The 20,312-nt window shown below is 40.8% G+C and overlaps 1 protein-coding gene across 2 annotated transcripts; it reads right to left on the bottom strand.

Annotated features, from left to right (window-relative positions):
• Positions 1-3,117: 3,117 nt before the first annotated feature.
• Positions 3,118-10,671, bottom strand: LOC111836544 (5-hydroxytryptamine receptor 2B-like). Of its 2 annotated transcripts, XM_023797906.2 has the most exons (4): positions 10,236-10,671; positions 9,110-9,687; positions 6,534-6,734; positions 3,118-5,082 (listed from the first exon to the last, which is right to left on the bottom strand). In XM_023797906.2, exons 2-4 carry the CDS (start codon positions 9,345-9,347, stop codon positions 4,328-4,330), a joined length of 1,194 nt encoding a protein of 397 aa, XP_023653674.1. In that variant the 5' UTR covers positions 9,348-9,687; positions 10,236-10,671; the 3' UTR covers positions 3,118-4,327. The 2 variants fall into 2 exon arrangements, with proteins under 2 accessions (XP_023653674.1, XP_023653675.1); XM_023797907.2 differs by lacking the exon at positions 6,534-6,734.
• Positions 10,672-20,312: the final 9,641 nt, after the last annotated feature.

Below are 20,312 nucleotides of genomic sequence, written 5' to 3'. Positions count from 1 at the left end.
TTCCAGATGCATTGTGACAAGAGTTTTTGCTCATAAATGTAATTTGTCATTTCTCTTCTGAACACCCAAAACAAACAGTACTCGCTTCCTCCCATCTTGTACTAATGGCAATAGATTTTCCAACCTTGATTGCCAATAATGTTCCTTCCTTCCTTCAATGGCCATAAGTGTCATAGCAGCGTCACAGCAGTCATTTGCATGACCCCGCGCCTCAAGTCACACTGTTTCCCTGACAGATGCTGACCGCTGCTTCTGTTTAATGAAGGATGACACTTAGCGGAGCATTAATTTGGATATAAGTAAATAACACGTCGGACGTTACAGTTCCTTCATGCCTTGTCCTAAGACACATTCTGAGAAGACAATAATTAAAGTGGCCTTTTGCCTAGCAGTGTTAATGTTACACAGTATTTTTACTGGGGAAAAACCACAAGCACACCTATTAACTTACTTAATTAGCTGATTAGTATGTTTGATCAGGGAAATCAAGAAGGGTCTGTCAATGAATGTGAGGCACATCCACTGACAGACAGGAAGTTCACTGTGGCGGAAATGATGTCACACTGGATCCACTGTGAGGTACACCAAAAGTCCACTGGTGGATTCCCAAACAGTACTATAATCACAAGCGGTTGTGGCACATACTCACTGTTTAATCACAATTGCTGAGATGTTGGGCAAGACATTGGCGAAGGCAAGCGGAATGGTAAGTACAGTTTGGGGTTAATTGTTTAAATATATTCAGTGTATTCAAATGTATTCAATAGTTCTTCAAGAATGACGGGAACTTTTATGTCTACTATGTTTAGAAATGGAATGGCTTTTGTTCACTATTGGTTTGCTGAATTGTATTCAATTAATCTCCCTCATTACATTACATAATATATCCAAGCATAGGTATTTTATGTGTATGTTTCGAAGGTATCAGCATCAACATTCCTATATAGTTACATAATATATCCAAGCATATAGGTATTTCCAGTATGACTCCAGATGTCTGCATAACGCTGTACTTGCGCTACACAAGGTGAGTTTACGTTAGTCACAGAAACACCTTTGCTGCTCATATTGTAACTGTGTACAGTAGTTGTCACATGGTGAACTCGGCAGATAAAACCCCTTGTTTTTGGTCTGTATGAGACTGTAAAACCTTTAGGTCAGCTGATATTTAGCATCAACTAAATGTTAAAATGTAAGTTAAACAGTAATTATACAGCAGTAGCATAACCAAGACAGAAAGACATACCTTCCTTTAAGCAATCATTCCTTAATATTACAATGTTATTTAAAACTTCAACATTAATTGGCAGGTTGTGTAGTGTTTCTATACTGTATATGCAACATAGCAAAGAACTGTAAGAATGACTTTTTAAACAGTGCATGCAATTGATTACAGCATAGCAGATAGGAAAAAATCCATCATGTAGAATTAAAATAATAACTACTGGCACCACAGTGGACTTCCTGTCTGTCATTGGGTGTGACTCACAGTGGATCTAGAGTGATGTCATTTCCGGGCCCACAGTGGACTTCCTGTCTGTCAGTGAATGTGACTTGTAGTGGATGTAGAGTGATGTCATTTCCGGGCCCAATGGTGCCATTTGTTGCCACAATGTCTCAGAGATCGTGCAATGGCTGCATTCTGTTTCTGGATAACCTCACACGTTCCACAATTTTTTTAAAATAAGTCTGTTTATATTAGCCCATCCTTGTTCTTATGCTATGAACATTCCCAACAGGCAAGGCGTTATTAGGTAAAGCTCCGTCTGAGCGCAGAAACCAAGGGGACTTGTATTAAGACCAAAAAAGGCTGTGTGATATTCCTGTGATCAATGGACTGTAAGATAATTTAGCGATAAATCATCTTTGTGTTTATGTGAGCTCACTGGACTGCTGTCATTTGGAGCACAGCCTCTGCCTCCCATGACAGATGCCCCAGGTCGCAAAGCAGGGGCCTGCAGCAGAGGTCCAGACTGATCCTGCTTATTTACAGGCTGGTCTGCATTGCCCTCATGCCCCATAGAGCCGTTTTGACATTTCTGGTGGAAGACAGTAAAAGAGATGAGAACAATGTAATTCTTCACTTTTGCGATTTCCCTTTAAAAACTGAAATTTAGGAAGCATTTTTTGCAGGTTGGTTATCTGAGACCATACTTACTTTCATAGAAGCTATAACTCTTCCTCCTTTATTGGTCTTGCAGATCGAAATCAGCTGTATATTTTTTTTTTTAGTTTATTACCATAATGCTTTTATTAGGCTTGGATCTTGGGTAACCTGTATCTGGACACTAATGGGAGCCTCCCACACACGCATGCACATAAGTCAATCAAGTATTTTAATCATGCAGAAGTTACCTGAATAACTTCTGCTTTCCACAGTTGCGTTCACAAGATGTTTGTGGGTAGAATTCAGGCTGTACATCCATTTTCTGTAACCATGGTCGCAGAGGATCCAGAGCCTATCCTTGAAGTTACAGGCACAATTTTTATGCTATTGGTTTGAGTTATTGTCTGCATTAATGTTCCTGGTTCTTCTTATTGTCTGGCACTGGTACTCATTGCTCTTTACTGTACTATTATCACCTGCCAGTCCACAGGGGCATGCAAGTGTGCAACTCATACTAAGTACAATCAGCCTGAATGGAACATGAGAAACACACAGGAGTATGGAAGAGATTTCATCAGTGACATTTAAAATCAGGTACAACACACACTACCAGTCTGCAGTTTTTCTACACCACAGGTTTTTACCACTTTTCCATTTATTTCATAAACTGCAGCTTTTTATTCTTTTTAATACTGGAAAATCGAACAACTATAAATGAATATGTAAGTCAAGTAAAACAAGTTTCCTTTATAACATGGAAAGCGCATGTAACAGTGCATGTCTGACATCCTATTAACTGGTTGTGTGGTGATGGTATAGTCAGATTCTAGGCCGTCCTTTAACTTTAAATGTACTAATTAACTGTTTTATCCCATGAAACAGAGCAGTATTTAATATCCCTTTTAGAAAGGATGCCTCAAATTTTCTCTGCTGTTATAACTGCTAGAGGAGGTTATTTTGATGAATCAAAACATTTCATAGACATTTTCTTGCTAATAAAAGTAGTCAAATGGTGAACATACTGTAAATTTATTTGTCAGGAAAGAACATTGGGTATATGTTTAGTAAATGATAAGTGAGTAACATGCAAATGTAGAAAATCTCAATGTGTGTGAAAACTTTTGGCTGGTAATGTACAGTATGCAGTGTAAAAATAGGTCTTTCCATGGCGGAGGCAGAATGGTTTGTTTTGTGGCACTAGGAGGACCAATTTAAGATAAGTCTTTGAGATAACCCTACTTATTAAAGCAATCTGAACTGTAATACAACTGTGACATTTAACAAGGCCACTGCAAACAATCTCTTGTGATTTAGAGGCTGCAGTACCTTAATGACTCCTGCCTTTGTTATTTGGAAATAAAACAGATACCCATTTCAGGCTTTTAAACCTGGCATTGCTTTTGGACCATGCATTTTGCATTAAAATTCCACTGAACTTTGCAAAACACCCCCACGATAGTTTATATTATCACAGTTTGCTTTGATTTGCATTGCGCAAGAACCATGGAAATGAGGCCTCTCTCTGCGGCGACTGAAAATACGGAGTAATTCCTCCATGGCTCCCCAACGTAGAAAAGACATCCATTAACCTCAATGGTTCATCCCGCTCAGTGATGGCATTTGCATCGCCATTAGATCTCCAAGTATTTGAGGGTTACACAAGTGCAATGGAAGAGGGTATCTTTCCCATCTGCTGCTGGCCCCATCAACTGTGTGTTCAATCCCAAAAAGTAAAAAAAATTCCATATAGAATGTTTTACTACAACGTCATACCATGTTGCAATCCATCCATATTTATTCTCTGAATAAAGTGTGGTTTTTAAATCATACAGCACACCAGGAGACATATGGGGTGTTTCTCAATATGCGTACCTGATCGTATTTGTATTCTCGCATATTTCCGTTTTACATCAAAGTTCCATTGACGAGGATCAGTTCCAATACTAAAATCCTCACATGTAGTTTTTTCCCCTCTCCAAATACCCAGGATATATTGGTTGCATCCTCACCAAACAAGACCAGTCCCATAATTCATTGTGCTCCAAGTTCATTCTTGGGAGGTAAGTTAGCAAGATCGGTCTTGCCAAGACCATAAGTACGATCTTTGCATTCTTGGTATTGATAAACAACCCTTTGTGTGCTCTGACGGGCACTCAGCTCAAGTTTACCCATGATGCTCTGGTGGTCTCTACATGATCCTCTTGCTTGCTGCCCTCTTCCTCACTGTGGAACCTCACTCTGGTCTAACAGATGGGTGGTGGAGGACTGCATGGTTGGACGGCGCAGGCGGAGGGAACCCTGCAGCACCACAAGCCCTGTGCCATTCCTGACATTGTTCACAGAAGTCGTCATTCTGCTATAGTCGCAGGTCATGTAACGACTGAAGGCCATGCGGAAGGTCTTGTTGAAGAGCGTGTACACCAATGGGTTGATGCCAGAGGAGACATACCCCACCCAGACGAAGATTCTCAGGAGCTTTGTGGTCAGTTTCTCCTTTACATCGGCCGAGATGACATTGGTGATGAAGAATGGGCACCACATGACCACGAAGAGCAAGAAGACTATGCCTAGGACTTTGGAGGCGCGCTGTTCATTGCTCAGGTTCAGCATACACTTCCAGCCCCTGATAGACATCCTGCGGAAATGCATCTCCTTGTTTGCAACTGGGCTAGTTGGACCCTCAAACATTGTCACCCTATCTGCGGAGAAGCCTGTGGCTGGTCCCTTTTGGAGGACTGTAGGGCTGGAGCACCTGCGAAAATTCTGGGTGGCTGTGAACCTAAGCAGGTAGACCTTCTTCTGCAGCACCCGAATAGTTAGCACGTAGGTGACCATCATGATGATCAAAGGGATGAAGAAAGCCACCAAGGAGCCATACCGGATGAAATCCCCCTTGGTCAACTCACATGTACAATTACTGGAAAGAGTCGTATTGGTGTTTGTCAGGCCATCAATAGGAATGTAAATTGAAATACCTGTGAAAAAGCAAAGTACAGTTAATTATGTCAACATGTAATTCTATTGGTGCTATTTGGAGAAAGCAAGGCCAGCTGGAAACACTAAATGACTACACAACAAGCCAGAGCAGTTGATTAAATCATTATATTAAAATAATTTCATAATTCAATGTGTGTGTAAAATACTAAGCTACCATACCATCTGCTTACAGCTGGGATTCAAACATTGGTACAATTTTCACTGCTAACTGTATGACTCCTTCACTTATTTCTTCTGCTTCTACGTCACTATTTCCCTGTTCTAAACTGATGCCTATTTACACTTTGAATGTTCTTATGTTGCAGTTCTGCCCCGTGAATAGTCTTATTGTGTTCTTGCTTTGTTAGAAGATGTTGTGTAGTTGTTGTGTAACTCCTGCTCCAGTACTGCTCACATTTATACCCGGGCATTCACTGACAGCTTGAAAGTTTGCAATGTGCTATTTGCCTTGTTTCTACATAGCTTTGAACAAAAGCATCTGCAAAATACTCTTGTGTGCTCTTGCATCTTACGTGGTTACTCGTTTCCACAACCCACCATGATACTCCAAAACTGTGTATGTTCAAGACCCTGATATTAAAGTACGTATTTACTTTGTATATGTACACACATTCCCAACCTGTTGCATACTTTAAATTATGCCTAGATTACAGAGCTGTACTTGTACAATGTAAATTTAATGTAAAAACAGTGCACTAGTTGTTATAATGTATTGTTTAGGGGAAAATTACAAAAACATTTCACAAGCACAGTACAATACAATACTTTTTTATATTTTCAAACCACAATCGTTCAAAAAACCACGTATGATGTGGGCTGACTGTATGTAAAATGTTATTTTTACACTTGTTTTAATATACCCAATTTGCACTTAATAGGTTGACAGTAGTATTTTATAAATCCCTGTGGGGAAATTTGCTTTACTCCATCTTGCTCTCCATGAGACACATATGCAGGCGAGATCAAGCTTGGGGTTACAATGAAAGGGCAGCCATCTTGTGACAGCTGGGGATTAAGGGCCTTTTGCTGAAGGACCCACGGTCATGTGACTGTGCCGCCGAGGCTGGGCAACCTTCCAATTACAGACACTGAGGGTTGGTCTGCTGAGCCACACATTGCCCCCTGTCTCATGTCAATGAACCAAACAATGATGCTTATCACTGATGTTACTCCTATACATTACACCCAACTACTGGAATAGTAGGATTTATGGAATCTGGCCTTAGAAAAGAGCATTTAATAATGTCTGCCTGTAAAATATATTACAGGCATTTAGGCGTCAATCCTACTTCCATAGTTTTTCCTGCTACTGGGGTTTCTTTCCTGCACATGTTTGCTTAATCCATTGCATTTAAAGCTACAGTACAATTGTGTCTGGAATTTCCCTATCATTGACTTATACTCTTTATAAAAAGGAATGCAGACTCACTCCCGGAGATTAGCCACACGATGGCGATCTTGAGCATGACCCTTGATCTGGATTTGTACTGGCTGTGTTGGATGGGCCTTTTGATGGCAGTGTACCGATCCAGGGAGATGGCGCACATGTGCATGATTGAGGCTGTGGAGAAAAGTACGTCCAGGAAGATCCAGATGGGACAAAGGAGTGTTGGCAGAGGCCAGATGTAATCTGAAGGACAGAGAGAGACAGAGAGGTGGGGGTCTTGCTCTGGTAAAGCATATTTACAGTAACCTTACTGATTGGCAGCTCAGAATATCCACTACCTGGTTGTTTATCAAGAAAAACTCATAATTTCATTGAATGGTACCTGTTCTTTATTCTGTTCATTGTTGTATTGTCGTTCATTGTTCTATTAATATAATGCCATCTGCTCAAATCATGCCTGTAAATCATCATGACACTAAAATTATGCAGTTTTTTATACGTTCAATCACTTTCACTGCCCTGTGAGCCCAGGCTGAAGAGCCTTTGGTTGTAGTCTGTTGTTACAGACCTTGCTTGTCCCTTTATGTCATAGTCAGCAAAAACATTGAGCCTGGAAGCAATGACAGCACGTGTCACGGTTCCGGTGCCTAATTTTGATGAGGATGGTGGTATTCCATCTTCCCAGCATGAGAACACACTGTGCTCTGACAGGTACACAAGCTTTGCAACAAACGTTCTCAGAAGACCTACATAGCAGGTGTAATTCAGCTGATGTATGGCAGTAATTAAGATTTAAACAGGAGGAGGTCAGAAGCGCACGCTGATACAGTGTGTTGCCACGTCCACCACATAACAAATCACCTCAGGGTTGAGAACCTGAGTACAGCTGTGTGGCAGGTGATACCTCAGCACCAGACTAGTCCAAATGGGATGGAACAATGTGAAGTTTTTTCAGTAGCGGAAGTGCAAGTCCTGCCACCAATCCCCAACGTTTAACCTGATAGTTGTAGGCCTGCCTGTAGGGCTGGATATAGATTAACGTCATACCCAGGACAGAGCATTTGCAAGTTAAGGGCCTTGCTCAAGGGCCCAATGAAGAAGAATTACTCATGGCATTTATGAGACTCGAACTGGCAGCCTTCCAATTGCCAACACAGATCCATATCCTCAAAGCCACCATTCCACCCACATATTTAAATAGTTTATATTTATTTTGTCTATGAAATTATACCCCTGCCCACAAAACAAAAAATTATGTGCAAATGGATAGAGTGACCAGATAATTCGTGTCAAGGAGAACTCCTTGAACCAGGACAGGATTTGTAAAGTACCATTTTAATGAAAAAGACCTGGATTTCACTTAAGCGCTGAGTTCTTGCTGCGTGCTGATTGGTCAATCTCCTACAGTCATTCATGTGTCACTAATGTTAATGTGAAACAGCTGGATGAGTCTTTCAATCAAGGAAACAAACCAGCCAAAGCGCAAGAAGAACGGAACGATTTAGTCAAGCACAGGAGCCTTTCAGCTTTGAAGTAGTTTGTAAAACCTGAGGTGGCTGAAAGTCTCCCCCCTGACATCTGATTATCTGGTCACCCTAGAAATGGAATAAGCAGGGGGTCTCGAAAAACACTGGTAGATGTAAAAGGCAAACTTGTCAAAGTAAATTAGCCATGATTTAAGTTCTGTGTCTGCCTAGATTTTGACAGACAAACATTGTGAGTTTGCTTTAGAATGGTACCGTAGTATCCCAGACAGTATTGTCATTTTTACTCACTTTTACATAAAGGGTATTTGTTCATCCTTATGACATATTTTCGTTATTCAGTGAGTTTTTGATGTAATGCGACTGGCATTTCTTCTCCACATGAGAGATAATAATCAGCTCCTTATCCTGCATAGCATCATAAAGACGGCATGGAGTCTGACACCCTCCACTTACCGGCTGCCTCCTGTACGCCCACTCATTTCTTTGGGATCTGCAGGTATGCTAACAGTACTGCAATATTTTTGAGATTAAATTATAAAGCAAGTAACTTAAAAATTATCATTGCTAAAATTTTATTGTCATTTAAAAATATGTTTTCTCTCTTAGAAAAATGAACTTCTAATATCATAAAAATCAATTATCTTCTCACCTCTTCAATATTTTTTAGCCACCAGCTGCCATTATGCGCTGTGAAGACAGCTGATCAGAAATCCTGATTTATGCCTGCTAATTGCAACTCTCACAATTTAGGTATTTATAAATAATAATTTTTATTATTTCTTGCAACCCAGTACATTCCATCAGCATGACACTGCTGTGCAAAGCAGAAAAACATATCTGTGTTTATTTACTTTTGCAAATTCCTTGGTTGAATTGTTAAGCTACATGAGCAAGCTACAGCATGTGTGTGCCGGTCGTGACAGGTTTAAGTATCACAAACCGACATAAAGAATGTCGGCCGATTTTTGTAGTTCTAACAACTGTGGTAAAATGAATTAAATGTTGATCTGCTCCTTGGGAGAGCTGGATGCCATTTAATGGGGTGAAGCGTAATGTTTCATGCATAATATGTGTCTTTATTCTGTCATGAAGCATGCATTGATTGAGGGAAACGGAACGGGATGTACTTACTGTAGAGCATGTCGATAAGAGCGATGGGCATCACCAACAGGCCGACCAGAAGGTCCGCCACTGCCAAGGACCGCAGGAAGTAGTTGGTGGCGTTCTGCAGCTTCCTCTCCAGTGAGATGGCCAAGATGACCAGGATGTTGCCGCCAATGGTAGGGATGATGAACAGGATTGTGAGCAACGATGGCCAGCATAGCTCCTCGCCTCCCAAACCGCTCTCGCTTGAGTCATTATAGCCCATTGTCTTTGCTGGTGGTGTTAACCCCAGCTGCCCCCACCTGTATCCGAGAGTAGGGGTACGTGGTCCTGCTGTGGTGTGTCACTTTGGCAGGCTGGCATGGTCACATGGTCCCATGGAACAAGCTGGAAACTGCAAGACGGCCGCAGATCTCACCCAAGTCTTCACCTCTCATCATAAACCGAAGCAGACCTGCGTCCAAAACGCAGTCCCACTTGTGTTACTACCGTAGGAGTTAAAACACAGAGGCTCCTTCCCTGCTTAATTCCAGCTGTGTTCCAAGTGTTGCATCTTCGCTCTGATGCTGAAACACAGGCTGCATGTAATGATCTTGAATCACAACCTGAGACACAGAAAATTAGACCTTAAGAGACATGGTGTATATCGTGCAGTATTTGATTGTCATTGGCACTGCACATATTCAGGGATGCGAAAGAGTATTCAGGAGAGTTTTAGCTCAGTTTTAAAAATATAGCATATACAATAAGCGGCAATGATTGCATTAGCAATTTTCACCCAGTTAAGTAATTGCAATTTAAATAATGTCTTAATATTTTTCCACAAATTCAAGCAAAGTCACTGATTTTTATATTTAAAACATATGGATTTCGCAGAATTGACAAATGTTCCATGTTGTACGAGCGTTACCTTTAATATTTCTCTATGTAGCTATTTCAAAAATCCCAAAACAATGTTACTTTCCTCAGTTAAAAGTTTTTCTAACTACTGAGAATTTTGTGAGGGACAGTGTAGCGAATTTCCTCATAAAATAACTGGTAATACTGTGTTCTACGGATACATGACTGCAGTCATTAGAGAGCATTGATGTTGGAAATTTTTACAGCTTTTTTTACATGTAGTCATGCAGCGGTTTAAATTTGTCTTTCTTACCGTTACCGAAAGTCGAGGTAAATGCCTCGTTTATTCTTGGTCTTCACCTCGCGACTGGCAGGCGGGCGTCCTCCGCAGCACCTCTGGAAACAGCTGTCTGTAACATACTGCTCGCTCTTTCATTTTAGATGCCTTGCAGGTTTCCCACCCCCCTCACTTCATCACTGCCCACCCCAGTTTGATGACATGTAAAAAAAACATGGGTGGCTGTCTTTTCTGGAAACGTGGTGAAAACGCCGCAAGCAGCAAATTCCCTTTGTACCGCAAGGCTGGTCGGATTTTCTAGTTTCACCTGTCTCTGCAGACTTCCAAAGTCGTGAAACCCTGTTCCGTGGACGTCTCCCATGCTATATCTGTTCCTTTACATCTCCGCCCGCCAACCACCGCCAACTTTCCCTCCCTCAAACACTCACTCGTACTCAGTCCCATCCATGCGTACCAGGATAAAAGATGGATGGCTTTAGACTGGGGGTGTGCCAGTAGCTGTGGGAGGTCATTTCCTACTGCACAGCAGATCCACTGTTTATATTTTTGAGGAGAGTGGTGGGGGGGGAAGGGGTGGTTGAGGTAGAGGTCGGACAGGGTAGTAATTCTGAGCTCGCCATCCATATTTTTAAAATAACTTTAAAAATATAGTCGCAGAATTGAACATTTAAATCTGATAACTTGAACTGTTTCCTTGGTCGAGACCCTTAATCAGAGTATCTGGTATAAGGAAAATTCAACATATATATAATGAAATAATGAATGAATTAAATAATTAATTCCACATTTATATAATGAAGTTCTACATTTATACAATGAATGCAGGCATTTATAATCCATTTTTACTTATGATTGACATGAAAGCTTTTAAAGTTAGAACTCAAACAGCAATCCTTCATTCGGCACTGAATTACTGCCCAGGAACATTTAGACTTTCCAGCGGTTTTACTTGTGGCCTCTTTAGCTAGAAACAGTGGTGACACTTCAAAGGATTTTTTATTCAACATAATAAGGCCTTGCATTTAGTTTTCAGGTTTTACAACAGCTGTAGCCTAGATAAATATGTAATTTTTAGAGGGAAAGGGTTGATCCCTCAACACACACGCACACACATACACATATGAATAGGATATTCTGAATAAACATAGATAAGAAAGGGTTCAAAATAATACCTACAAAAGAGCAGAATGATTTCACAGGAACTACAGCTGAGCAAAATGTAGGATGCAGTTATATAACATTTTCCAGATTATGTCAAGCATCAACCCAGCAATTTTTTTTACGACAGATAGAGTATTTAAAAATGTACAATGTATAGTTTTTTTTCTAAATCAAAACATTTTATTGAGGACACAGACAAGTTTTGCCATGGACATGTTTGTCCGTGTCTCAAGCAAATGCCTTTTGCGTTTCATTGTACGGCTGTATATTTTGAAATCACAATGAAGTTTTACTTGACCTGACTTGAAGAAACGTAAACTTGACCACGTACTTGGCAGATCTTTCTTAAACCATTGCTATAGCAACGTCTTCTTGCTCAACAAACGTAAGAATTTTCATCCATTTGATTACATCTACAGTTCTCTTCATGTTCTGTCTAACAAGTGGTTCTTGTGAGACTGCCAGACAGTGAAGAATACATTGTATAGTACAATTAAGACATAAACCAAAACTAAAACATAAAGAATAAAACAAACAGGGCATGGGGCGTTAAAGAGGGAAACTGGTACAACATCCCACTACAAGGACGAGTCATCATTCTAGTGAAATCTTACGGAAAGCTCCTATTGCCCTTTTACTCAGTAATTTTATTGGAATTCCATTTACTATTGTATTTCATTGCTTTTCTTATCTATGTTTGAAATTACACAAGTATGTTGTAAGTTCTTACTTGTTCAGTTTATTGTCATTAAATGATTTTAAGGCATCCCATTGTCATTAGTAAAGAGTATTCTCTAAGAGTCATCTAAATGGTATGTTATGCTGAAATGTAGCCAGTTATAAACAGAAATGGTTAACAGGAGTTTTTTTTATAAAGTGTGTAATAATTAATATGATCCTTTATTACAAAGACTTCTGTCATGTCTGCTTCCTGTTTTCCAGCTTGTCTATTCCCACCTATTGAAGCTACATTTCCCTAAATATATTTAAAAAAATCAGCAGTATCTGAGAGTTGGTATTTGGTTGGTTTTTCCTGGTTTTGTTCCCCCCCCCCCCACCCCCACCTATCACTGGTTGGTGGTTATCACTTCGCAATCACAAGACCACCTTTGCTTGAGGCACTGAGAGGTGATCCAGATCTATAAGTAATTATGCTTTAGATATTGACCATTATTGACACAGTACAGATGGCCCTCGCTTCACGGTGGCCCAGCTTCTGATATATCAGCTTTACAGTGGTGCGATGATGCATATTCAGTAGTCAGCTTTGAATTCTGATCAGTCCCAAGCAATATGCCATACATTGCATTCTGCTGGAGTACGGCGTATAATCCTTGCCAGTTGCTGTAATCACACCTTCAGTTTTGTGTGGGGAAATCCAATAGATCGGTGTTTAATTAGCCGCCTTTAGGGTATAAATTGCTCCTAGCTAAAGCTGACGGCAGCCTGCTTACCCCCTCCTCTGTTTAATTGTCCATTAATCTTTCGAGCAGCGCTGGTCCTGGCTGATGTGGCGAGCACCATCGCCGGTGCCCATCATCCGTAGCGAAGGGAAACTGGCTGGCAAGTTGGCACCCTAGGCCGCTGCATATGTCACCGGTGTGATTGTCCAGTTGTCATTTGTTTCAAACATATACACACATACACTATATTTACACTACACACACACACACACACACACACTATTATATGGGTGCAGCTGGCAGTGTATTAATTAAGAAAAATGTTCCTCAAATTTCACCCCCCCACCCCCACTTACAAACACTTAACACCTAACATTACCGTACAACGCCATACCTAACCAAGCGAAGAGCCACTCAGTGTCCCGAAAAGAGAACAGACTGAGACTAAAGAAGTATTTGTCCATCTAAATGGGTAGAAGGCAAAAGTTATAGTTAAGTGGATAAAAGCAGAAGTTATGAGGCAAAGCAGCATAAAGAATGAATTACTCTGTGCGCAACACGTGAGTCAGAGCGATACTGACTGCTGGTTGTCTTGCCGTTGAATGGGATACAGGCACCACCCACCAGTGCTCGTCGCCAAGGTATTGCACTGCTTGCTGTGATACTTAGCTTTGCCCCGATGTGACTTTAGATTCTATATTAAAAATCTGATAAAAATTCCAGTGTTGGTGCACATCAGGAGGTCCTGTTGATATACAAACTGTTGTTGTCAGGGGGCAGGGTTTAACGAGGCCAGATCTTTACACTAAACCTTTGTGGAGCAGGTTCTTCTGCTGTTCTGTTCGAGTCTTGGCTGCCGAATGTAAATACCCTTATCTTTAAGTGGGAGAAAAGCAGGCGCCTAAAGAGTGGTGTTGCTGCTGCTTATGATGGAATCAGTTTGCGTCGGTGGCCCAGTGTTCTATAAGGTTCACTTCACTGTCCATTATTTCACTGTAAATGCCGTGGATATGAAAATTGCCTTAGAAAATACTGCAGGACATTCAAGAGCGGCATAGGGTTATTATGGTCTTTTAAAATTGCACTTAAGAAAATGTTGGTAACATGTTTTTGGTAATTTATAAACACATCCATAACAAATAGTAATGCATTCATAAAGGTATTCATAGTGCATTATAGATGAGAGCTTCATAAAGCAGTGGCAATGCGTAGTAAACATGGCTATAATGTGTTATGCCTTTTTATAAATATTTATAGCCATGTGTATAATGCTTTATGAATGCATTATAATGCATTATGAATGTGTACAGTAAGTAAAGTGGTACCAAACTGTTTTGTGACATATTTTATTCTTAGAGAAAGTCTTACTTTCTATGTATAGTTGTTTTTTTCATCGTACGGATCCAAGCCTGGGAGGTTATCAGCATGAAGGATGAACATTCCAACTCTACTCCATTTAACTTGACAGCTGAGTTAAGGGCCCATCTGATTTTGTCTTGAAGTATCATGATAACGATCTAATGTTTGGAAGCCAAAAGGTGAAAAGTAAATGATGGGCATAATCCCCCATGGAGGGAATGCCAAAGGGAAAGCGTTCCTCTTCAAACAGTCATCATTCAGTGACCTCAAAGGGACGTAAAAGGGAAAGGAGAGATGGAAGCGGTGTGCTGATGCGAGGAGCTGCACAGCCCGTTCGCTTTCAGAGGCTTCAGGCTCTGGCTCATCAGTCATATTTCCTGCCACTTATCTTTCTGTTATGGAACTCAACCTTGCTTGCATTTATACAGAAATACATACAGCCGATAAACCTAGCGAGTGTCCCAGCTATCCTGACTGGGAGAGGGCTGCGTCCTGTGGATTTGGTGCCAGTATGTTCTTTGTGGGCTTCAGTGCCATGTAGAGACTTTTCAAGGGGAAGATGCCCAAACTGGGGGAGGGGGGGGGGGACACTTCATTCGGACCAAAGAAGAATGTTCATCCTTATGTTACATTTTTACACACTGTCAGAAAAAAAAGGCAGTGCCTGTTCCTCAAGGCACACACAACGGTAAACTACCCCCCATTTCTGTGCCTAAAATTAGACTAAAAGGTACATTTACCTACAGCTAAGGTACAATTGACAGACCCTTGAGGATACCGCCCCAGTGACAAATAGCTGTACCCTCAACAGTAAATTTGGTACTTTTTTTCTGGCATTGCAGTTTTTCACAAGAAATAAATAATAAAAAAACGTACTTATACTCATTTATACAGCTTGATATTTTACCTTGAAATGGAGGCTAGGAATCAGTTTTCTTAACCGCTACAATGTGAACTGCTCTATTTTAGCTACAGTATTACAGCTAATAAAGTTAAAATATGTTGCATCGATGTTACCATGATCGATGGCTTATTTTGTAATAGCTGGAAGTCAAGCCGACATAATCCAGCAGTACTTTATTTCAGGTAGTTTTAATCCATCTGCAGACAGCATCAGTTCGCCTGTAAACTTACAGCACCACAGACTGAACATTGGGTCCCTGCAGATCTTGGACAGTCACCTCTTTTTAAAACGCCAGACACGCTGAGTACATCTGATGTTATGCGCTTCCTTACTCCAGTCGCATATCAAGAAAACTGCTGTTACTCTTGCCATGGGGAGAGTACAAAAAAAACATTAAAAACCTTTTAGTCAAGGGCGAATCTGAGCCCATAAGGATGAATTGCCCTGTTAAGAAGATGGAAGAAGTCGTGCCCCCAAATGCAATTTGTTTGGGACATTTATTAGAGAAAATAAGGCATGGGAACATCCTGTCTGCCTTTCCCCTGATTTCCATTCCTAGCTCCTGTTTACACTTTTTTAAATGCGTCTTGGGTGATCAGATCACAAGTGGACAGGGCTAAATACAAGGGTGAACAACTACCAAGATGCACTGTGATCCAATAACTCAAACTACTTGCCGAGGTGGTCTGGGATGCATTTGACCACATGTCTTTGACACGTCCTATTGCATCCCTGAAACCGACGTCACAATTACTGTGCGTGGGCCATTTGATCTTCTAGTGCAATTGATGTAGGCAGTAATGAGACTTGAACACAAGTGATCGGCTGGACACCTTGGAAATGCGTGATTGACACAGATGTAAATGGAGATGCGTCTTGACTGTACACTTATGAACGGATCGCCCAAGATGCATCTTAAAACCAAGTGTAAACAGCCTTAGTTTATGCCACACACAGTCAGCGGGCCTTGGCATACGTTTCATACAGGAATGTCTTACTCTGCTTTAAAAGTGATGCTGTTTCTTGGCAAAGCCATCCTTGTCTCGTCCAGTCGGCTCTGTCAGCAGCTCGAACATGCAGGACGAAATGTAAAGCAGGACACCGCTGAGTCTTCTTAAGCTGCACCAGTGCTTGAGTCAACTTCTTTTAGCATTTCAAATGTTTGAAAGGTTGCTGCCATTACATGACAATTACTAGTCTGGATTAAATTAATGTATGAAAACACAGCTTGTGCATTCAGGAATCTGTTTGTCTAAGTGGGAAAGCAGAACCATATCTGGCACTGGAGTTTGAACGCTCTGCATCTCTAAATTGCCCATAATGTGAGATTCTGCTTGTGAATCCCTGTGGATTGGCACCCCATCCAGGGTCTTTCCCCTGCCTTGTGCCCTATGCTGCCCCCACGAACATGTCCTGCAGAAGCAGTTAAAATACTGACGGATGGGCGGCATAACTCTCAAAATGGGGAAGCTTGTTTTCTGCTGTTCAAATTCTTGAACATAATGCTGCTGTGAATAAAAAAGATACTATATAAAAATAAATCAAGTTCGATATTTGACAGACTGGTCTTCATTATATCAAAATATAATTTCACAGGAATTATTGTCTTTTAAGATGGGGACCGCCATTAAATCTGAGGGGGACGTGCCCCCCTCACATTTCATAATTATTTGTTTGGACCCCCCCACATTTAACATAAAATATTAGTTTTATGCCAGTGTGTCCCCCCCACATTCAAAATGCTTTAAGACAAGTTAAGGTATACTTACATGTTATAAATGTATTACATTAATGCATTATGAGGGTGCACTTAATCATTACATTTTGCAAATTTTATTTAATTGTAATTGAAAAGCTAATAATCAACTTTAAAAGCATATTGACCCTAATATCAGTATTACCCAGTCCCCATTATTACTGACACAGTAGCAGTGACTTTTGGCTTCCAGTTATTTGTAAGTACTGCTTGTAAAATAAAGCTAAGTGACAATTAAGCAATATGTCAACTGACTTGACATATTGCTTAATTGAGCAATCTGGTTCTTCTAAATATCTTACAAGTTGTCTGAACATGCAGTTTACCCTGAACTTTTTTTGATAAGCAGATAAGTTTGTACATGCCTTTGTTGATTACTGTTGGTTTGTGAGATAATATATACCATGCATCATTTATAAAGAAAGACTTGCTTGTGTCAATGTCAATGTACAGCTTTGGTGTTGCTTATGCTAGAGCAGTGCTTTTCCCCTCCAGTGCTCAAATATATATTCCTTCAGTTATATCGCTTAGTCCTGTGATTGGCTAGGGCTTTTTTCTGGGTTATTCCCTGCCTTGAATTCCAGGATAGGCTTTGGACCACTGTGAACAATGTGATCCCTGCATAGGATATAGGGTATAGAAAATGGATGGATGGACAGATGGATAGATATTATTCAGTCACAGGAGTTATTTATATTTCCAAAAGCATAGAAACACAAGTGCTTACAGGCATGTGACTTTATTTGCCTATTCTGAACAGCTAGGTCATATATTTTGCTTGATTTTCTCCAGCTCAATAAATTCTACACAAAATTACTGAAGCATTAGGTTCATCCTTAAGGCACACAAATAGCAGTATAGCTCAGCATGGAAAAATGCCGCTCACTGTTTCCTTTGTCAGTTTACTGAATTTATGGAATTTCAGCAGGGTCTCCATGAAACTGTCTGCCAAGGGGTCAGAGCTGTGGGCGACTGGCTGGGTGCTGCTTCTCCGCAGGTCCATCATGCTACAGTGGTGTTCAACAGACTTTAAATTCCAAAAAAACAGTGTGTGAAATAAACAACATTTTTGAATGGCACCAGCTTCGCACTAAAGTTTCAGTTGTTTTTATTGTGTTTTAAACCACACATAAACATCATTCTCTGTAAACTCCAACTCTGTGATTCCAAGCCGGTTGGGATTATTTGCTAATACTCTGACCTGATAGGGGCCAAGGAGACAAGGGGCCCTAACTTCCCCCAGTTAATTGCACAATAGACGCGTTTAGCTTGATTTGATAAAGGCCGTAATCTCTTCTGCAATAAGTGGTTATGGTAATACTTGTTATACTTGTTATACTGATTAGCTGAAAATTATGTCCACCCTTAAAACGCGACATAAAATAGCATATGAAAGAGTTGGTTTAGCCAGATTTTTAAAAAATATTTGGCTAAGTCCTAAAAACTTTCCAACAACATACAAGTTTGGGAAATATATTTATTATATGTTTGGAGGCTTATTGACAGTTAAATTTATCAGTATAGCAGCTAAACATGTTTAATGGTGTAGTATATAGGAATTCAGTCTTTTCTAGAGACACAATCTATCTTACCCACTAATTTGTTCTTCACTCAGTTACCCTCACAGATCAATAACCGGTGTCAAGCTGGAAAGAATGGTTCGGAACAGTAGGAGTGGTCCCTCACATTGTGATGATTCACCCATAGGGTTGTCTTGGGTTGGTCAAAGGCAGTTGTCCTCGTGCACATGCACAGCAAAATGAAGTCCTTGGGTTTCCTTGTAAAGGGAAAAGTAAAAGTTAAATGTGAGGTATAGTCCTGTTTACATCTGCTCCCAATCTCCCATGCCCGATCATATCTCTAAGACGGGCTGAAAACATACTGCAAAAGAAAAACAAAAATAACGGACTACAATGAATTTTCTATAAAGCCTTGGCTAATGATGGTGTTTACATGTTGGATTACTAAGAAAGGAGACGAGAGCTACAGGCTAAACCAGTTTCCACCGCCTCCAGCTGGCTGAATTCCAAGGTACCATGAGCTTTCGTTGGTTCCCACAGTCAGCTCCTCGTGTCCTTTAGGGATCCCATCCTACTCATTTCCCCCCAACCACCTGAAAGCTAATGTGCAATGACAGTCAATGATCAACCACATACAGAAAGTGTCAAAACTGTAAAAGTATGTTTAAAACATCATAAATTAAATGAATTACTCCTGAATCCTGAGTCAGGTCTGCATTCCAGCTCTTATCGTACACAAGTGTTGGGTTGAGATAAATTAGCCCAGATACTTATTTGGGACAAAAGCATGTATAATATTTTCTGAGCTGAGGTCTTGATCAACTAAGGGTGAAATAGGAAAGGACAGTCTTAATGGGGCCAAGGAGATCTTAATCTTAATTCATGCTTTTTAACAGGGAAAAGAAAAAAGGTAGTAGACTTTCTAACTATTAGTGAAGTATAAATAATAGTAATTTATATTATGCTATAAAAATTGTAGAATTTAATTCACACATTGAAGGTATGTATAAATTGCCATGAGGCCAATGCTCACTTTAGCTTTCTGATAAACATGTGAAAGTGACTCCACACTTGTGCAGGAATAAGACGAGGCAGCTTTATCCAAATCATGCCCCTCAGACATCTCCATCATTCTCCATTGCATTCACCCAGGAAGACCACAGAGTTGGTAGGTGGCATTCTTCAAAGCAGCTCACCCATTTTCTCTAAGAAGGCAAGGTAGTCCGAACATCTGTCTATTTCATACACACAAACTCACCTGTGGTGGCTCTGTGTTCATCGAACCGCACTTAGTCTGGCCACTCACCTAGGACCAATGTGCCTTGGAAGACCCTACCAGGGACAACTGATCCTACAACATAGCTCTTAGGAGCATAGAGGCACACAAGTCCCTCTAACATCATACGGGTTGAGGTGCTTGGACATTTGGGAGGAGCTCAAAATAAAACCAGCACACCTCTGCAACAAAAGGAATCAGCTGAGGTGGTTTGGGCATCTATCAAGGATGGTTTCCTCCTGTATGGTTTCCTGGGGAGTTGTTTCTGGAATTTCCAACCGGGAGGAGGCCCTGGGGCAGACCCAGGACACGCTGGAGAGATTATCTCTCTCAGCTGGCCTGGGAACGCCTCGGTATTCCCTCCGGAGGAGCTGAAGGAGATGGCTGGGGAGAGGGAGGTATGGGCATCCCAGCATAGACTGCTGCCCCAGTGACCCGACCCCGGATAAGCAACAGAAAATGGATGTATTATTGATAAGCAGCGTTGGGTAATTCAGGTCCAACAAGTAAAAGTCCAGACCAAGATTTTGTTTCAACCGACCAGTTGAACATAAAGAGTCACGGTCTCAGAGTACTCAATTGGTCGGTTGAAACAAAATCCCGGTCTGGACTCTCTGGAGCTGAATTACCCAACTCTGTTGGTAAGTTATAACATCATTGACTTTTATTACTTTGAGAATGAAAAAAATATTTTGTTTTTGAAAGTTATTACA

The sequence above is a fragment of the Paramormyrops kingsleyae genome, chromosome 21, assembly GCF_048594095.1.
Source record: "Paramormyrops kingsleyae isolate MSU_618 chromosome 21, PKINGS_0.4, whole genome shotgun sequence".
In the NCBI taxonomy this organism is placed as follows: Eukaryota; Metazoa; Chordata; class Actinopteri; order Osteoglossiformes; family Mormyridae; genus Paramormyrops; species Paramormyrops kingsleyae.
Note: the sequence above shows the minus strand (reverse complement) of the source record. Positions and strands in the feature narration are given on the sequence as shown.